At 37.0% G+C, this 19,341-nt stretch overlaps 1 protein-coding gene across 2 annotated transcripts in view; it reads right to left on the bottom strand.

The window, feature by feature from the left end:
• The window catches only part of LOC143715001 (double C2-like domain-containing protein beta), a 92,984-nt gene that overhangs the window by 9,138 nt on the left and 64,505 nt on the right, over nucleotides 1-19,341 (bottom strand). For both annotated transcript variants that reach the window (XM_077206570.1, XM_077206572.1), the window contains 2 exons: nucleotides 17,504-17,613; nucleotides 3,069-3,195 (listed from right to left, as the gene is read on the bottom strand). In XM_077206570.1, the coding sequence (XP_077062685.1) occupies nucleotides 3,069-3,195; nucleotides 17,504-17,613 (237 nt within the window). The remainder of the gene's footprint in view (nucleotides 1-3,068; nucleotides 3,196-17,503; nucleotides 17,614-19,341) is intronic.

Below are 19,341 nucleotides of genomic sequence, written 5' to 3'. Positions count from 1 at the left end.
CTGCAGCAACCATCAGAAGCTCTGGTTGCAATAGAAAGGGTCAAGTGTTTTAAGACGTGTCCTGGCCTCGCATTTATGACCACCCATGTGTAACCCCTCCAGTCCTACTTGCCCCGCTCCGAGTGGGACTTGAACCGGCGTCTCTGGGATGGGAGGCGGGCACGCCAACAAGGAAGCTAAAGACCGCAGTCTCTAGAATCAGTCGCAAGTGCGCCTCTTAAGATCAGGGGAGTGAGATTTACCTGCACAGCTCTGACTAGCCGGCCTCCATTACACATGCATATTGGCAGGTCTAGTCTGAAAAATAAGTGTTTTTAACACTATTTAGTGATTTGAAATGTTATTTCAGGATTTCCCCATCTAAGTAAATAGGACTTGTTCTTGGATACCCGAAATAGCTGCCGGGAGCCATTGCAAATGTGGCCACCGAGTGAACTGACTTATAGAACATATAAAGCAGTGGAGATCCTAGCAGAGTTGTGTGATATGTGATCTGTAACAGGAAAGCATGGTTTCTGCAGATTTAAGCACATCCACCCAGAGCAATTGTTTAGCTGTTGGGGAGGAGGAAATATATCTTTCCTGACCTCAGAAAGGATAAAATGTGTTCTCATCTCGTGCAGCTGAAGGAGCAGTGGTACAGTCATAGAAACTGCAAACAGAGGAGAATGAGTCTGTACAAGTTTCCCACTGCCATTTTGGCATACTCTGGAGCTTTTAATGATTTAACATCACAACTCATAAACTAAATAGAATACTCTGAGTGGAATACACAGATGCTTACGTTTTGATGTCACCAACGGTAAATAACCAGATAAAAAAAAAAAGTCTTGTAAACATGGTTTTCTTGCATTGAGAGTTTATGGGTTTGCATGTAAACTGGTAAAACAGGTCAATTTAAGTAGATTTTTGGTTGTTACCAGCATGTTGGTGTGCATGTAAACGTGCTTACTGATTCATTCATTCAACAAATTAGTTAAAATACAGATTAATTCAGGAACAAAACACCACTACACTGTGTTGCTTGGATACGTGTATTAGTCAATTCTGCTTTGATTTTGTTTGGAACTATTTTCATAAGTAACTGGCAATATTGTGTCTAAAATATGAACTGTTACATAAAAGCAACATCACATTGTGGATTTATGCCTACAGCCAAATTCAGAACCGCAGCATTCTTGCTCATCTGATATTGCTCAAGTAGAGGATATATGTATGATAAGTAGAGAAAAATGTAAATCCAGCTGGTTGTTACCATAAATAAATAATAAACCACAGCAGGGTGATCCAAAGACATGAAAGAAGCCATTATTGGGGAATAACAGACCTTGGAATGTTGAGATTGACCAATCAGAATCAAGTATTTCAGAGAGCTGTGTAATAAATAGCAATAAAAGCAAAACAATCTATCAATTCAACTTTGATTCAGTTCAGCTACTAACAATTTCTAGGTTTATATGACCTCTGCCTTTCAAGCAAAAGGTACTCTGATAAAAGATACTAGATAAGATCATCCCCCACCCAATACCCTGCTCATTCTGTCAACCCATGGAGCCCTTTGAGATGCCTTAAAACCTACATCCACCACCCTTAAATGAAGAAGACATGTCTACAATGAAGTGTATCGAATTGCTTTCCTCAACGTTTTCTTTCCATCTCCTGCCAGAACATATAAAGCAGTGTTTTGTGCTGATCCTAGCAGAGCTTTGCACCTTAAGGCACGTTGAGGACGAAAGACTTCCTGCTGAGCTGGGTTTAGTTTGTGACTGGAGTGCATTTTAGGCGTTTTCACACCTGAAAGTCTGCACCAAGGTCCGAACCAAAGTTCACGTTTTGATACATTTTATATTTTCAGAATGTTTTGGTTTGGTTTCACACTGCAATTATGCGAGCGCACTAAAGAACTTTACGTGACATACTTGCGTCCTGTCGTCATCATCTATGTGGGCTGCATCTTGACATTGATTGGTTTGTAAATGGACGTGCGTCTGACGTCAGCGTGTTGTCAATTCGGCGGGTAACTTTGACAACATGAACGAACAGACGCATATCGTTGCAACTGTATTGTTATTTTTATGGCATAATTACCTGCAGCACCAACTATACACAAGGCTAGTTCAAATTCGCCAAATGAACGTCCTCGTCGTGCGAACATTTTATCGTCGCCGGCAGGAAAGGAGGAGAAGACTGCAAGCAATCATGTGAGCTCCTTTTTTTGTGTGCGTTTTTTCCAGTTGACTTCTTATTAACTATTATGTCATCAGACCATTCTTCAATTAAAAACGTTGTTTCCTCCTCTCCCCATGTGCTACCACGGCTCATTTTTCCTGCCACCTTCTGTTTTTTCGGCTATGCGGGAACTTCCTGTGAAAGGTCTGAAAGTCCGAACCATACAGAAATGCTTTCACACTAGAAACGAACCAAACCTTTGTTCAGTTTGATCCGGACCGATACTACCTATTTTCGTAGGACCAAATTTCATCTGTTTGGTCCGGACCTTGGTCCGGGGTAGGTTTCACACCTGTAATTTTGATTTGGACCAAACTGAAAAGTCAGAAAGTCCGGACCAAACAAGGTAGTTGTGAAAGGGCCCTTAGATATAAGGTATGACCCAGGTCTACGAACAGACATGTGCCTTATGGGTCTGTGTCCCTCATACATTGTTGTCAGTGAAACAAAAATGTATTCCCTCGTGAATGTGGCAGGTTTTGAATCAAGGTGCTTTTAGTCAGGCGATACAATGTGTGTATGGTTGTTAGTTTTCCTCTGACAGTGAGCAGCCTATATCACATTCTGCTGGTATTTGTAAGCCTGTCATGTTTGTCACAGATGCTTGATGGATGTGAGGATGTTGCTTCAATGATAATTGATCATTAGTATGTTGATTCTAATTAGAGTCACTTTGAACGTCCTAATCAGTTTGGTATCTGAATCTCTTTATGTAGCTTTCAAACTTCAATTTCTCCATCACTCACAGACAACCACACTGATGATTAGCACAACTGAGCTCCTTCCGTCTTCGCACTGATTCGTTGAACAGGGTTGAACAGTAAAAGACAGTTACTCACAGGAAGCTGTTTCTCCAAACAGTTGCTGAAGCTCTTGGTCTGGTTGGGTTTGAGTTTCTTCAGGGGGATTCGGGTTTCGCCGATGAATTCGTTGTGGCGGAATTTGTCCTCGTCACACACTGAAATCCTAGACGAAAATAAAAGATTGACAGTATCAGATCTGGATTGTAGACTTGCCATGAACTACACAGCTAGTTAGAATATTTGTTAGAACTCTTTCTTGCCAAGGTTGCCAGTCAGCGCCAGCATTTTTGATCATATTCACAAAAGAATATTTTTCTGTATGAAAATGTTATGTCAATATATCAAAAGAAATAATAAACACTCCGCTTTAAAAAATAACAATATTTTATTCTAGCTTCCTTCATTCTTTTTTTTTTATCAACACTTGATAAATATTCATTATTTATTTCTGTTTACAACTGGTTTGGCCCACGTCTAAACCAAAATAAGAAAAAATCTACTCCGTTCAATCAAAGAGATAGACTCCAGTTGAAGGAGTATGTACACATATCCAGTCAAGTGCTGAAGGTGGGCATTGCAAACTGATTCCCCACCACCTGCGTTTCATTACATTTTGATAAACACTTTATCTTGGTGAAATACATAGTGTGACCAGAACCATTTATTCAGTATATCCCATATATTCCGAATTCATAGCAGAACCAGAAGAAGAATATTTTGTGCTCTCTCTTCACTATAGATGTTCATTTGCATTGAGCTTGCTCACTGTGAAATGAGTTTTCTGTGCTATTTGCAGTATCGGCAAGAACCACTTGATATGTGGGGGTAGGAACAAAGGCACAGCTTCTTTTAGTTTTGTACAGGTCAATAATAACATTTGACTGGATACAGATGAGTAATTCACACATGAAAAAGGAACGTTCTGCTGATGTCTCTCATTTACAGCAAGAACAGATGGAAAGAATAACAACAAATCCATGTGTTTAAGATGGTGATGAATTGGTCAACAGCAGAAAGAGACAATTGACAACAGCCGGTATTGGAGACGTTGCCGCAGTTCTTCTGGATTTAGTCCGTCTCAGTTTCTTCATGTATTCACAGACGGACTTGATAATGGTGAGACCACCGTGTGGATCATACCGGCTGCTGTCAGTCTCCTTGTGCATACAAAAATCTCAATGGATTCCTACTGAAACACAACAGCAAAATATATAAATAACTGGCTTAAGTGGCTTTTGAACAGTACTGTACGTCACTCTCCCGTACGTGTCTCATATCCGTAAATAGAGAAAAGTTGCTCCAGCTGGTTTGACATGTGAACGGTGTGGGAGGGGCATAGGCTAGTGGTCACAACGAACGAGAAAGGTTGACATGGAGCCGTTAAATCTCCAAACTCTGGCAAAGTGTGCCGGCAAAAAGAGAATGCGACAGCTTGTAATAAAACAAGAATCAACATTGGCTTGGTTTTTCGGAGATGGCGAGAACTAAGGGATTTGAAATGTTGTAAAAGTGACATGGAGATGGTGATTTTATTACTCAACATGTGAGTAAGGTATTTTATTGAACAGATACATTGCCACATGTAGCTCTCTATCAGAGTTGCGCTGGAATTTATTTTCAAGGAAGTACCGTGTCTATTAATGGGTAAAGCTACAGCAACGTCTTCATCTAGTCAGCTTGAGATGCTTTCCATCTAAACTGGTTATATCTCTCAAGCCTAGTAATGAATGTTTTATGAGCAGTAGGATGTTCTCTCTTTTTAGTTATGAGTAAGAACCATATTCATCCGCACAGTCATGCAGGGCCAAAGCACCACCAAAACAATGTTCTTCCGCAAAATACATGCAGTTTGGTTTTTTAACCACTAAAGGGCCTAAAAGTTACATAGTGTACCTATAAAATGAGATATTTTTGCAGAATATCCAAACTGTTCGTTACAATAAGTGGATGATTTATAATGTCAAGCTTAAAAAAGGATAGTCAACACACCATAAAAGTACCTTAAAAGTAAATATGAATATTGGTCTTCTGATTTCTTCTATAAAATTTTGAGGGACAGACCAAAATGCAAGTCATTTACTGAAAATACTGTCTTCTGTCTAAGCTCTCAAATCTCATTGAAGCTTTTGCACATTCAAAGCTAGCACGTCATGATAAGCATGAAAAGCAATTCAGTTTATGCATTGTTTATTCTCTTATGGCTATGTTGCATCTAATAAGTTCTCCTATATGATTCGAATGAAGGCCTTACTTTTTGGAAAAAAAAGAAAGAAAAACAGGCAGGTTCTACCCAGTTCATTTTCTCTCCCACAGCAGCAGTACTGATCCAGACAATAAAATCCAGATATATTTTCACTCTAGACACGTTTACTTGTTTCAGTTTCAAGGACTGGCGTAATCCTTATGCTTTACACCTCATAACATGACTCGTTCCTTCAACTCCCTCGATAAGAAATATCATAAAACCCGATGAGTTAGAAACAGACGCACAAGCATACGAGGTACTTCAGGTGAATAGTAACTATTACAGAGTAGTCTGTAATAGTTTATTATCTAAAACATTTTCATACATGATGCATTTGTAGAAAATAGCCCCATCAGTACATCCAGCAATAAAATACATCAAAAAGACTTATGCAGAAAGGGTGGTTCTTGGATTTCAGACTGAACGCTGGTGTATTTGGTTGCATTTTATTTTATTATCAGATGAGAAAAGAGCAAGCATCTGAGAGCTGTGCTCTGAGCTGAACATGGCCACCCAATAATGGAAGGATAATACTTACTGAACCACACTTGAACGTTTTCAACAACTCAGAGGAGGACTCAAAGTGAAATAACCTCGTAATCTTAAAGATTTTAAACAATCTAACAATGCCAAAGCTCTAGCAATGAGGACATACAATTAATCGTTTCCAATCCACATTATTTCCATTTGTTACTTCTCCACTGCATCAAAAATTAGTTCCCGAATGCTTGTTCTATTCCCATCTGGAAGTTAGATGTGTTATTGCGACACACCATTGCTAAAGCGTTCAGCCTGACTCAGTAGTTCAGCTCTCAAAAGAATTCAGTCATGTTTCAGGTAAACTGGCAATCACACTTTCTTTCCCCTGTTGATAAAGGTCTTGAATGAGGCACGGGGCAGCTGGAGAAACACTCAGGCATGTCCAAAAGGTCTGCTTAATAAAGCCACTTTACCCCTGTTATGTTACATGTGGATAGGATTGTTTCCCTAGACGGCATTGCTCTTTATGCTGTTTCTAGAATGGTTTTGTTTTGATTATGCCTGACTATGGTAGTGTGTATGTTTAATGCCAGCTGTCCTCTTGGATAAATGTGCTGGGAGTTCAGGGATTTTTGTTCAATGCAATCACAGTACATTGTGTTTTTCTGTGTGAGCTGGATATATTTGTGCATGGCCTGGCTTTGTAAAGACATTTCTGAATAATGTGGGGTAGAAAAGTCCAAATTAGTCAGATGTCAAAGCAATGGTGCTTACTAAAATATATTCTAAAAATAAATAAATAAATAAAAATATAATTACTGCAATTAATACAGACATTGTTGTGATCTTGTTTATTTTCTGTGTGGGTGAGTATCAGTTTGGTTTCCTATGTTAGTGTTTTGTTTCTATGGTTTCACATTGATTTGGTTGCGTCACACCTGTTGTTAGTTTCATTGTTTCATTCACCTGTGTATTTATACCCTTGGTTTTGCTTCAGTTTCTGCCCGTTCTCATCATGATTAAATTGGTTGTTCTGTTCACTGTGTTTTTTTGGCAGTGTGCTCAGTTTCTTTTGTGTTTAAATAAATTGGACTGATGCGAGTAAATCCAACCTTTTATTATGTTTTGTTCTCAACCAACACTGACACACATACAGTACTGTTCAAAGGTTTGGGGTTAGGCTTTTTTGTTGTTGTAAATAAATAACTTTATTCAGCAAGAAAGCTTTAAATTGATCAAAAGTGACAGTAAAGACATTTACAATGTTACAAAATATTTCTATTTCAAATAAATCTTTTTCTTTTGAACTTTCTATTCAATGAATCCTGAATTGTTTTTATCACTGTTTTCACAAAAATATCAAGCAGCAAAATGTTTTACAATTTTTTAACATTGACAATAAGAAGAAATGTTCCTTGAGCACCCAATCAGCATATTAGAACAATTTCTGATTACTGATTTTGCTGTATTTCTGATCAAATATATTCACATTTTGAATGTAAAGTAGGAATTTTATACATTTAACTCACTAGAACATTCAAAATCTGCATATATACTAGATTGATAAATTGATATGTTAAAATTGGTGGAACACATTATATGAGTTCTCGCTTTCATTCATGAAATAATTACACTATTTTAGTGAGTTAAATATATTAAATTCCTACTGAAAATATTAGTGGGAAGTAAAATGTGAGATTTCATGAAGATGGCCAAATTATAATCCAACATCCGACATCCAAAAAAAGGTAATAGAAATTTAGATTAGGCATATTTTGAGCTAAAAGAACGCTGAGAGGAAAATAAATAAACTATACACATATGTCTCGTGATTTGAGATTAGAATAAGACAGGGTTCCTGCTGTTAGAAAATATTTTCTAATGGCTTCCTATTGTACTTCTCTTTGTTTTAATGCGCAAAGATAAATCCTGTTCATTAAACAAGAAAAATAGCTGTATTTAATTGTCTGTAAACATTCCGGCAAATGCGTTTGCAAATAGTATTCTTGTATTCTTAAAGCGCAAGTCTTAATGGCTTTCTCTGGTATAAAGACATGAGAGTAGTGCCACTTGTGAGGGTAATTTGGCTTTGAATAGAGCTGTCACTGTCTGAGATGATGTTGGCAATGTAGGTATGCCTTTTCAGATAAATCACATGCTTTCATAGCCACAGGAGGAGTTCGCCATAGCCCGCCACTAAAACACTACTTTGATGTTCATCAGCGGCACATGAAGATCGCCGGCAAATTAGGTTTGGTGAATAATGGGAAAGACCGAATGCTAGAGTGAGATAAAACCTCAGAGCTCCATTGTGTGAAAGTGTGAAAGACTGAAGCCTGAAATCATGTGCATGTCTGACTTACACTTTATAGGAGAAGCTGTGGGTCTCTTTGTGAAGCTGTCCATAAAGTTTTCCCTGCTCTATGAGATTCTACATACATCTGCATATATTACATTTACTGCTCCTATATTTTAATTTTCCTATATAACTTGACTCCCCATATCCTCTAAAATGAGAAGTTTTAAACGTTTGATGCCAAGGATCCCTAAATGAAATCATTGCTTTGTGAGTCACTGCCTTCTAAATTGTAAAAGCAGTTATATACTTTCATAAATAAAGAATTTTGTGTCATGTATACTGTGGGAGTTCAATATTAGTCTGATATATGACACATATTTTTAAATTAAATAATTGGCTTTTATATTGTCACTGTAAACCAGTGATTCTCAAAGTGTGGGAGCACGGGAGATCAGCAATGGTGTTTAAGTGTGCACTGCCTTTATAAAGCAACACTGAACACACATCCACTGAATAGTTCTTCTTCAGTCCGTGAACAAGCCTGACATAAAAGTTCCTCACCATAGAAAAGCAGCTCTTCATCGAACGCCATCATTCAACATCATGCTATTGTGAATGTGCCGCTTCGCTACAGCGTTCCAGCAAGAAAACGTCTTAAAGAATCTGAGCTTGTGAGGCGACTGCCAACAGAGCTCACTGCAGCCACTGATTATATATTGCTCATACAAAGCATCACTGAAATATTGCATTTTTTTATTTAAAATAAAAGTTATGTTCTGATCTATTGTCTCTTACTGTTATATTTTTCAATGACATTAAAAAGGTGAAACTATTGCATTGCAGGTGTTTTTTATTGGCCTTTTTTCAATTTAAAAAATCATTCTGTTTTTATTTTTTTTTTGTGTAGGATGGGGGTGCACCAGAATTTAAAAAAAAGTTTAAAGGTGGCCTAACCAAAAAAGTTTGAGAACCACTTCTGTAAACTAAACTATTAAATTATTATCTGGAAAGTATTTAATTTGCCTTAAGATACATTTTTATTAAAAATGTCAGGTTTTATGTCAGAGCGCTGGCTCAGTATTGATGCTCACGTGAACAGCATCAGAGACTGACATGGAAGGGAAGAAATTGTTGAATAAAGTCGTTATTTTTGAGGGTGTTTAATGCACAAAAGTATTCTCGTCGCTTCACAACATTAAGGTTGAACCACTGTTGTCACATGGACTATTTTAACGATGTCTTTACTGCTTTTCTGGGCCTTAGAAGTGGAAATAATGTTTCAGTCTAAGGGGTGGTCAGAAAGCTCTCGGATTTCATCAAAAATATCTTAATTTGTGTTCCGAAGATGAATGAAGGTCGTAAGGGTTTATCAACATTGGATTATGCAAAATAATAAAATAAGATAATTAAATGTTTGCCAAACAAATCAGCGGAAAGTTTTTTCTTTCCGATTTAAATATTCAAGCAAAAGAAGATGCGAAGGAACTCAAATTGGTACTCGCTCTGTGAGAAGTTTAGTATGGAAGCTCATTCCCCGCCACATAAGAAAAAAAATCGAGCATTCTTAATTCATAATTATGACATAAAAAGTCGAATTTATGATGTACTAAATCGAAATTATGACTTTAAAAGTCATAAGTATGAAATACAAAGTCAAAATTTTGACATACTAATTCGAAATTATGACTTTGTGAGCTTAGAATTATACAGTTCTATCTCCGTTTACTGTAGTTTTTTTTTTTTACAAAAATAACACCACACAGGCATAAATAAACACCTAATGGATAAGATTATGTCAAAAACTCAATTTCGACCAAAAGTGGAGATAGAACCATATAATTCTAAGCTCACGACTTACTAAATCGAAATTATGACTTTAAAAGTCATAAGTATGAGATAAAAAGTCGAAATTTTGACATGCCAAATCGAAATTATGACTTTAAAAATCAAAATTATGACTTTCCGACTGGCACCCTCATTGTTCTGACGTGACCCGACACAAGATGAATTATGAACAGATTAAGGAGTATTTCACCTCTGCACTGCAAAGATGGATTTTGTTTGAATGAATTAATTTGACTGGTAACAGTAGTACGGTATAATTATTGTATAATTAAGTATTATTCTATAAATAAGTATAATTACTGTATAATTTGAATGTTAGTATTTGACATAAAAGGTGATGCATAACTCTAAATACGTTTAGAAAGTATGTCCATATATAGGTGAAAATGCCCCTGGAAATCAATTTAAGGTGGCAAATATTACCCCTTAATTAAAAAATGAATTTCTGTCACTGCTGTGAACTGACCACTGCATTGAATATGAAAAATATGAATATCTTCGTGAGTCAGCTGTCAACAACAGGCCTCAACCAGCCAATGCACCAGCACAAAAAAACAATCAGTAAAATATCATCTAATTATTATCAACAAAACGTTGAAAATATTGAGATATATTTTTGTCAATATTGCACACCTCTAATGTACGGTATTAATTTTGATTTATTCAGGTCTTAAAAAGACTTAAATCTGACTCTAAAAAGTGTGCAGGAACCCTGTAAACGGTTAGACATAGTTACCTAGCAAGTCAGTTATTTTCAGTAAATGAATTAATAAGCTTCTTGGTCCCCATTTCTTTTGCTCTAGTTCTCACCAAAATGAAGAGAAAGAAGGACATCATGTCAATTACAGTTACTGTGACTAATACTGAATATGTAATGCAAATGTAAAAATATAATGGAAATGTAATACATTGTTGAATGATAATAACCATGGTATTTTGCCTGTTAATGCAGTGCAGAAAATGATATGACAACAATAAGGTCTAAATGCAACTGGCCCCTCTAACAGTACAACTGGCCCCAGCTTGGCCCCCCCAGTTGAAATGGTCTAGAACCGCCACTGGAAATACTCCTTAATCTGTATATAATTCATCATGTGTCGGGTCGCGTCAGAACAATGAGGGTGCCAGTCAGAAAGTCATAATTTCGATTTTAAAGTCATAATTTCGATTTGGCATGTTAAAATTTCGACTTTTTATGTCATAATGACTTAAGAATGCTCGATTTTTTTTCTTATGTGGCGGGAATGGGCTTCCATAGTTTAGTGCACACACATTCAAAGCAAGCGCCCAGAAATCCAAATCTCAGAAAGCGTGAATACTGAATTCTCAGTTTAGATCTCTTTCGCTGCGTCTTGTGCTTGAATGACTTGAATTCACACAAATTTGTATCAAAATGGCCATCTTGGTGGGTATCCTAGTAAACACAGTCAGTTACGGCTTAAGTGAACGTAAACCGTTGAGAAATAATACATGTGTGTACCAGTGTATTGGATCCGTGCAGCTCTTAAAGTGACAGCAGCCTAATATTCCTGCTTCACTGCTGATGTTTTAATGTTAATCAAACAACAAAAGACTGCTTGACTGAACAACCTTTGTAACTTTAATAAGGAATAATATATATTAAATTTGAACAGCAGTGTTATCTTACATTTGATTACTTTATTCAATTTGTGTAACTGAGGAACTACTAACAGAACTACCTACCTGAAAAGCAATGTTTATTTCATATCTTTGTTCTGTTGTATTTATGTTGGCCTGTTGAATATTAAATGGATCCAATCCATGTTCAATGAAGATGATGCAGCAGTAAACCAGACTTTGATGAATGCATTTTTGAACTTTGCTAATTTAAAACATGATTGAAACAGTAATCCATTTTAATGACAAAAGTTGAATCGGAATTGGCCAGTAGCTGTTAAAATGGTTAATGGCCAAAAAAACCAAAAACCCTATCCTAGAAAAATCCACACACACACACACACACACACACACACACACACACACACACACACACACACACACACACACACACACACACACACACACACACACACACACACACACACACACACACACACACACACACACACACACACACGCGCCTATATTTCGAAGTTTATTCGATTTTTTTTTTATTTAGTAAAAAAGATTATTCAAGTATGTTTTACAAGAAAACACTATTTCAGACTTTCTATTTCCATTTAAAAATGTCATGTTTAATTCAATGTGTTAATTGCCATTCCTTTGTAATTATTTGTGAAAATGGTTTCAATTATTTTCAGTGTTAAACCTCTAAACTTGCTGGAGCACACAGAGGAATTAAAAGAGATTTTGTCTTTCTGTTTCTCTTTATGACCATCTCTTTGCATTTGTACTCTCCATTCAGAATGATCGAGAGCAGACAAGTTTGAGTCAGACATAAGGCAACGATTTTATCACTTGGATGTAGGCGCAGACCGTCAGGGCTTTACTAGATAGGCTTTATTGAGGAAATTTAAGGCACTATAAAGTGCCAGAACGCTGCTTGAGGAAAAAATGAAAATGTAGTTTTTATAAACACTACAGGTGAGACGCTGAATATGCCAGTGCTTGGAGTTTATTTACGTGAAGGACAAGAGCGTTCCCTAAAGGAACTGCCTATGAGGGAGACTTTTGGTTTCCATGGAAACTGGCTAAGACAGCCTCGAAGAAAAGCAATGGTGAATCATCAGGTGGTTACTCCCCGATCCACATGTCTGCAGACGCACACGCACACGGCTGTACTTCATCTAAAAACCATAAAACTCCTTTAAGGATTTCAGTCAACTTGTCAATATGTCCAGATCATATCAACAACAGACTCCTCCTAAAGGAGCCAATTCTCTAAAAACATTAAGCCTTAAACCCTCATCCCAGGCCTAAGTTAAACCTATCAAAACTGTAAATCACCCAGTGTCACCTCCCTCTGGCTGTGTTGAATGAACCTGTTCCTGCACCACTTAAGAACAGAAATGTGACCTTTGAAGCGCAGACTCTCTGCCTCATTAATTCACTCTGAGTCCAGACAAATCTGGGAGCCACCAAACACAGAGCTGCAATCTCAGCGGGAAAAGCCAGCAACTCACACAATAACTGCCCGCTCTCGCTACCTCTGGCCTGTCTAGACGACTCCATCATGGACTTGGTGTTCAAGTTTTTAGCATCTTGCAGCCTCAGATTTTACTCAGGAAAGAGAGACTGAAGGTCACATTTTCTTAACTACTATCTATCACCCATCGTTTGGTATAAACCTACAGTGTCAATTGTGATAGTTCTATTAAAATAAATGCATTGAGAAAGAATAGTTCATACTAAATACAACCCAATAATATAACCAATTTATCCAAAATACTAAAATCAACAATATCTCATAGTAATCAACTGCTTTAATATTTTTTTGTTATTCGGGTTGAAAGTCTCTTTTCACATCCTGATAGCAATCACCAAGTTAAGTGGTCTAAAGGTATTTATATGTATATATCTTGTCTGTGAAAGGCTTAGGACCATAACATGTTTGTCCAATCATTGCATTCAGTCCGAATGGAATGATACCTGTCAACTTATGTATTTGCATACCTCTGTGCACCTGTTCACGCAGATATCACACGTCATCAATGTTTCATTCAACAATAAACTCAATAATAAAAAATAAAAAAATTCACAATAAATCATTTTTTAACTGACTAAATCCAGAGGATTACAATTATCCCCATCAGTATTCTATACTATTATTCATGGGCTTATAAAGCGAGACAAAAAAGCTCAAACGTGCTGTGAAACACGAGATTGAACCTCATTGGTTCTCACACGTCAAGCGAACGTGCTTGAGCTTCCGTTTACCACAACTGATGTGTGAGTTGATCAATGTTTATATGTGAATAAAAGCCTAAATTCAATCTGTTCATCATATAAAGCGATCGTGTCTCTTCAGATAATTTGGACTAAATCACTTAATTCATGTGAATTAGTTTTACGATCTCTTTATGAATTTATGAAGTGTCAAAATTGTAGTTGTGTAGACTGTCAATGAAGTGAAAGAAAACTCACAGATTTCATCAACAGGATCTTAATTCGTGTTCTGAAGATGAACGAAAGTCTTAGGGTTTGGAACGACTTGAAGGTGAGTAATAATGACAGAATTTTCATGAACTAACCCTTTAATAGTGTCTGATGTTTTAGTCATATGATAGTCAAATGAAAATGTATGAGATCCAGTAAACTGGTATTAAGCTATCTGGTCACAGTATTGGGACATTAGATAATATTTCTCCTCATTCCAGAGGACATTTCTATATACTGGTGCATATGAGACAGAGACTGATGGTAGGTATAAAAATCCTCAGAATAATGACTCTTTCTTTGCAAGCAGGTTTCTATTGGAAACCTAATCCATATTAAGTAAGAGTTAATCAACACACCATATTGAAATCGAATTCCCATTTAATGCTTTGTCAGCCATATAAATGGTTAACACTGAAAAAGACCAAAAAGTGCTCTGTCAGTAATTAATGGCCATTTTCTGTACAAGTTGCCAACAACAAGTGCTGAATTGAAGTGAATGTGTGCAGAATATTAGTTTAATTACCTACATAACATTGTTTTTAGTTTACTGACATTTATTTAATTAACTATGATAGAATCAAAATGTTCATTTAATGTGTATAGCTTGTTAGACTTGTACTTTTGACCTCATTATCTGACACATTAAACCATTTTTTACACTTGCAACATTTAACTAGAAAGACAATGCCAAGTGGGTTATCTACTCAGGGAACTTGGTTAATCTGCTTTTAATGGATTTGAGGGATATTGTGAGTGTAACACAGCTGTTATGTAATGATACACACAAGTGGAAACTAATGTTCTTTGTGGTGTAATCTTTACTGCCACTTTGTCTGTGCTATTATCCTAATGCAGCATTTCAATCACCGCACAGGGTTTCAATGCAAACTAAACAATCAAGCTCCGTGAAAAACAACCCATTTTGTCACTCAGAAAGGGCCAATGACATCTCACCTGGGGTGAAATCACCAGGCAACATCGTGTATAAAGGGGAGGCCAAAATAACGAATATGACATGAAAAACTTTCAAATGTTTGCAAAGGTGAGTCATGATAGGATGATTAGCAGTTAGCACTGAGTCGGTAGACGTCTAGCAATTGCCAATTTGAATTATGACGCAAGAAAACAATGTGACGTCTAAAGAGTCAGGTTACAAAAACTAAAAAAACGAATTATGTAAAATGTCTTACACAGACTTCACAGTTACATCACTGCATTTGCATTATGGCATTTGTGTTATTAAGAAGGCAGAAAAACAGTGGTAACGTAGAGGAAACCGGCAAGATCCGCAGAATAAGAAAAAAAATCTTGTGCTTTTGGATGATGGTCTTCATTTTTATAGAATACCATTGTCAAAGACGCACTTTGAAGCTCAACACAAACATATATGGTTGGAACTTGGAAACCATTAAACAGACATACTGGACTGTTGAAACCTGTGATGATTAGCCTACATTTAAAGCATGAATTTGATGTAAACAATAGATCTACACAATATTCACATATCCAGTTCATAGGGGGCATATTTATTAGCCCTGCAGTTACATCATATCACATTATATCGTTAGGGATAATCTGAGTTTGGATGGGTTTTGTATTGTTTTAATTCTGTGCCTCAGTTTTCTAATTATTCTGTTTCAGTTAGCCTCCTTGGTTACAAATGGTTTGATTAAGTTGTCACAGGTGTTTCACGTTTCTTTGATTGGTTTGTCGGTCTATTTAAGCCCAGTGTTTCTTTCAATTCAGTGTCAGCTTTACTTCGCATTTTAAATTGGTTGTTCCTGTTGTTAATAAAATGAAGACTGCTGCATTTAGATCCTTTAATCATTGCAACCAATTTGTGACACCTATAACATTTAAATCTCACCATATTGACTTTTTTGCGAGTTTATATCTTACAATTCAGGTTATTGTGACTTTTTTTCTCAGAATTGTGATATAAAATCGCAATTGCTAGTTATAAAGTCAGATTATCAAGTTTATGTGTTGCAATTCTATTTTTTCTTTGCAGAATTGTGAGAAATATCCTTGGAATTGCGAGAAAAAAAGCATAAAAATGGTCTGTTAACTATTAACTGTTAACTATTGCATTGTAAAAAAAAATTAGCGTTTCATTCTTTTCAAAACTATTTTCTTTTTTCCTGGCAACATTTTGTTGGAATTTCATTTCATATTAACTTAAGTTGTTCACCCATATTCTAGTAACACCACTGAGGATATTTGAATAGCATCTGTCTAAACAACAAAATGTCATAAGTTCCACAACTCGTTTCCAAGGCCATCCAAAAACATATTTAGAGAAAACCAATGGATGCTTTCTATGCCCTGTTTCTGTTGACAAAGGAAATCTAATGGCATGAGCAGCCAGCTAATTTGAGTGATTAGATCCAGATAATTGCTCTGCAGGGTCACATAACGTCCAAGAAATATGATTCAATTTTACAGGATAAAAGCAAACACTGTTTCCTCAATATACTGCCATTTTTTGCTGAATGCTGATACACTGACGCAGGAGCAGAGAGGTTTCATGAAGACCCCAGAAACCAGATCTAAACATGATGTAAGCTTTCAGTTTTAGAGGACAGCGTGAGAAGTAAATTTCAACCTCCTTCACTGGTCTTTCAACTGGAGGTTTTTAATTTTGATGAATGCCATAACACCCCACTACACTCTATAGCAGCGATCCAAGAATCATTGAAGGCAAATGGTTGTTCTGCTTGTAATTAGGTCTCAGGCTCAGCACTACATGGGGCCTGGAGTGGACCTGCCCCACCCAATTACAATTGGGTCATGGGAATCATGTAACCATGGACACTTAATTAAAAAAACATACCTTTTCTTATTAAAATAGGACCTTAGGTCAGTCACCACTGACATTTTTAAAAAGCCCTCATTAAACTTAAGTTGATTTGCTTCGCGTGCCAGTTTCTCTGATATCCTTTTCTTTTTATCCCACCTATACGTCATGGGAATGAACCTAATGTTTTTTTCTCTCTCAATATGTAGCAAATATGTAGGTTACACTTTATTTCGATGGTCCACTTTAGACATTCTACTAGCAATAAGTAACTTTGCAACAACATATCAGCTAACTCTCAGAGTATTAATAGACTGTAGTAGACTGATAGATTAGGGTTAGTAGAATAAGTTGACATTCTTGCAAAGTTACTTATAGTCAGTAGAATGTCTGTTGGTGGAGCATCAAAATAAAGTGTTAGCAGATATTAAACAGACAGTCTACTAATACTCCAAAGAGTAGTAGCAAAGTTACTTATAGTTAGTAGAATGTCTAAAGAGGACAATTGAAATAAAGTGTTACCCAAATCTGTCTTTTTTTAGGTACTCAACCCTTCGCTAAACTCCACTAAGCCACATTTCCAGTGGCAACTTAACACAAATAAGTTAAGCGTTCAGACACAAATGTCTAATTGTAGAGTTTTGCAGAGGCCTTGACAAATCAAATTCACAGTAAGTAATGAATGTATAGATTGTGATTGAGTACCGGATTGTTGGATTGTTTACCTGAGTGTTTTGCGAACCATATCTTCATCTGTTATTCCATAATACGTCAGGGTCTCACTCCAGACAGGGTTGAGAGTGTTGCGTAGGGTCTTGGTGCGGAGCTTATTGGCCTAGAAGAAATGATAGATTTGCTTGTAGATTAGTGGTTGTGTTCACTGCTACTCTTTAGTCTTTATTCTTAGCTCAAGCTAAGAATATACCAGACCTTCCTTTTCACCATGTCAGGCAAATCAGGGGTTTAAACGCTGTATTTAAACATGCGCCAAGTTTTGGTAACAAGGTTGCAAAATAGCAAATCAATTAATGGAAAATAAAACCGCTTGTATAATATTTAGTTTGAATTTCCAAGTATTTTATAAAGCTTGAGCACCTTCTTGCACCATTTATTGAAAAAGGAGAAGAAAAGAGTGTAAAGCACTATGTTGAACCCTGTTCATGGAAAATTGGAAAGTTCCTCATGGTGATGAAAGCGGGTGTGATTAACGCCCGAGGCTTTGTTTCATCTAGCACATCTGTGAGGTGTTTCCTAATCCTAATGGGATAACTCTGATATCCTATCTCATTCGATTACTCTGTAACCCTGTGAAGGAGAGTTCAGCTCTACTGTAGGACATATGATCCATACAGAAGGATGATGATTTAGAGGAGTCTTATGTTGTCAGTAGTTAAGTGGATTGTTGGCAAGATGTGCAAGGATGGTGCAGGTCAAAAACAGATCATAATGAGAGGCATGATGATAATTCGTAGCACACAGAGGTTGGTCAATGACAAGGAAAAACTTAATTTATATCTTAAGGTAGGGTTTGATTCTTAAAGTAAGTTTATGAAAAAAAATGAAATGGTTAAGTACACATAGGGCATTTTAACGATCTAAGCACAAGGTCTTAAGATCTAAAGCGCATGGAAAAAATGGTTGGTGCGCCCGGCACATGCTCTAAAAGGGTTGTCTGTATTCTCTTAATGAGTAACGGGTGTGTTTTTGGCGTAACGTGCAACAAACCAATCAGAGTCTCATCTCCCATTCCCTTTAAAAGCCAGTTGCGCTTGCGCCATGGCGGATTCGCTATTTACATAGCGGAATTTGCAAATGGAAAAACTAAACGCTTCTGCTCGTGCGCAAGGTTAAAGCTCGCAAGCAGACCATCTACGGGACAAAGTATACGTGCGTTGTGGACCCGCCTATAGGCGCACATTACTATCGGGCTCTTTAAATAACAAAAGAAATGTCTATTTCAGTTTCCTCAGAATAGAATCATGCCAACAATGCACCTCAACACACCTCGTTTTCAGACCAGCATGCCCATGGGTGCACAAATGGGCGCAAATGCATTTGCCATTTAAACAACGTGGCGCAGGACGTGAAAATGATAACTGCATCGGGCTGTAACTAGCAAAAAACACTTGCGTCACACCTGGCGCTACATTGCGCCGGGTGTATGATAACAGATTCAAGAGACTGAAGTAACTTCAGCCGTTCGCATTCTGCCCGTAATTTTTGTCATCAGAAGGGTCCATGCGGATGGTGCAAGGTGAATGTTGAGACAGATATGGCAATACACCCAGTTGTGGTGTACTTTACGGTAGTCGCAGAAGAGGGCGAACAGAGCGATATGCAACAAAACTGTTTTTGTTTTGTTTTCCTTATTATAAACTTTGCATGCAATGGCGGATCCGCTACTTTTCTTCTATCCATCCAAACAAATGTCCTGTAAACGGTCTAATGTCTGGTAGAATATAAAAGAGTATCTATCAATCCATCCATTCATCCATCCAACCATCTAAATTTTAGGAATTTTAATTGTAAACACAAACAGACACCTCCAGCAATTTACCTTACA

This window comes from Siphateles boraxobius, unplaced genomic scaffold (assembly GCF_051911475.1).
Source record: "Siphateles boraxobius isolate OS27281-9 unplaced genomic scaffold, OSU_SipBor_1 56, whole genome shotgun sequence".
Classification (NCBI taxonomy): domain Eukaryota; kingdom Metazoa; phylum Chordata; class Actinopteri; order Cypriniformes; family Leuciscidae; genus Siphateles; species Siphateles boraxobius.
Note: the sequence above shows the minus strand (reverse complement) of the source record. Positions and strands in the feature narration are given on the sequence as shown.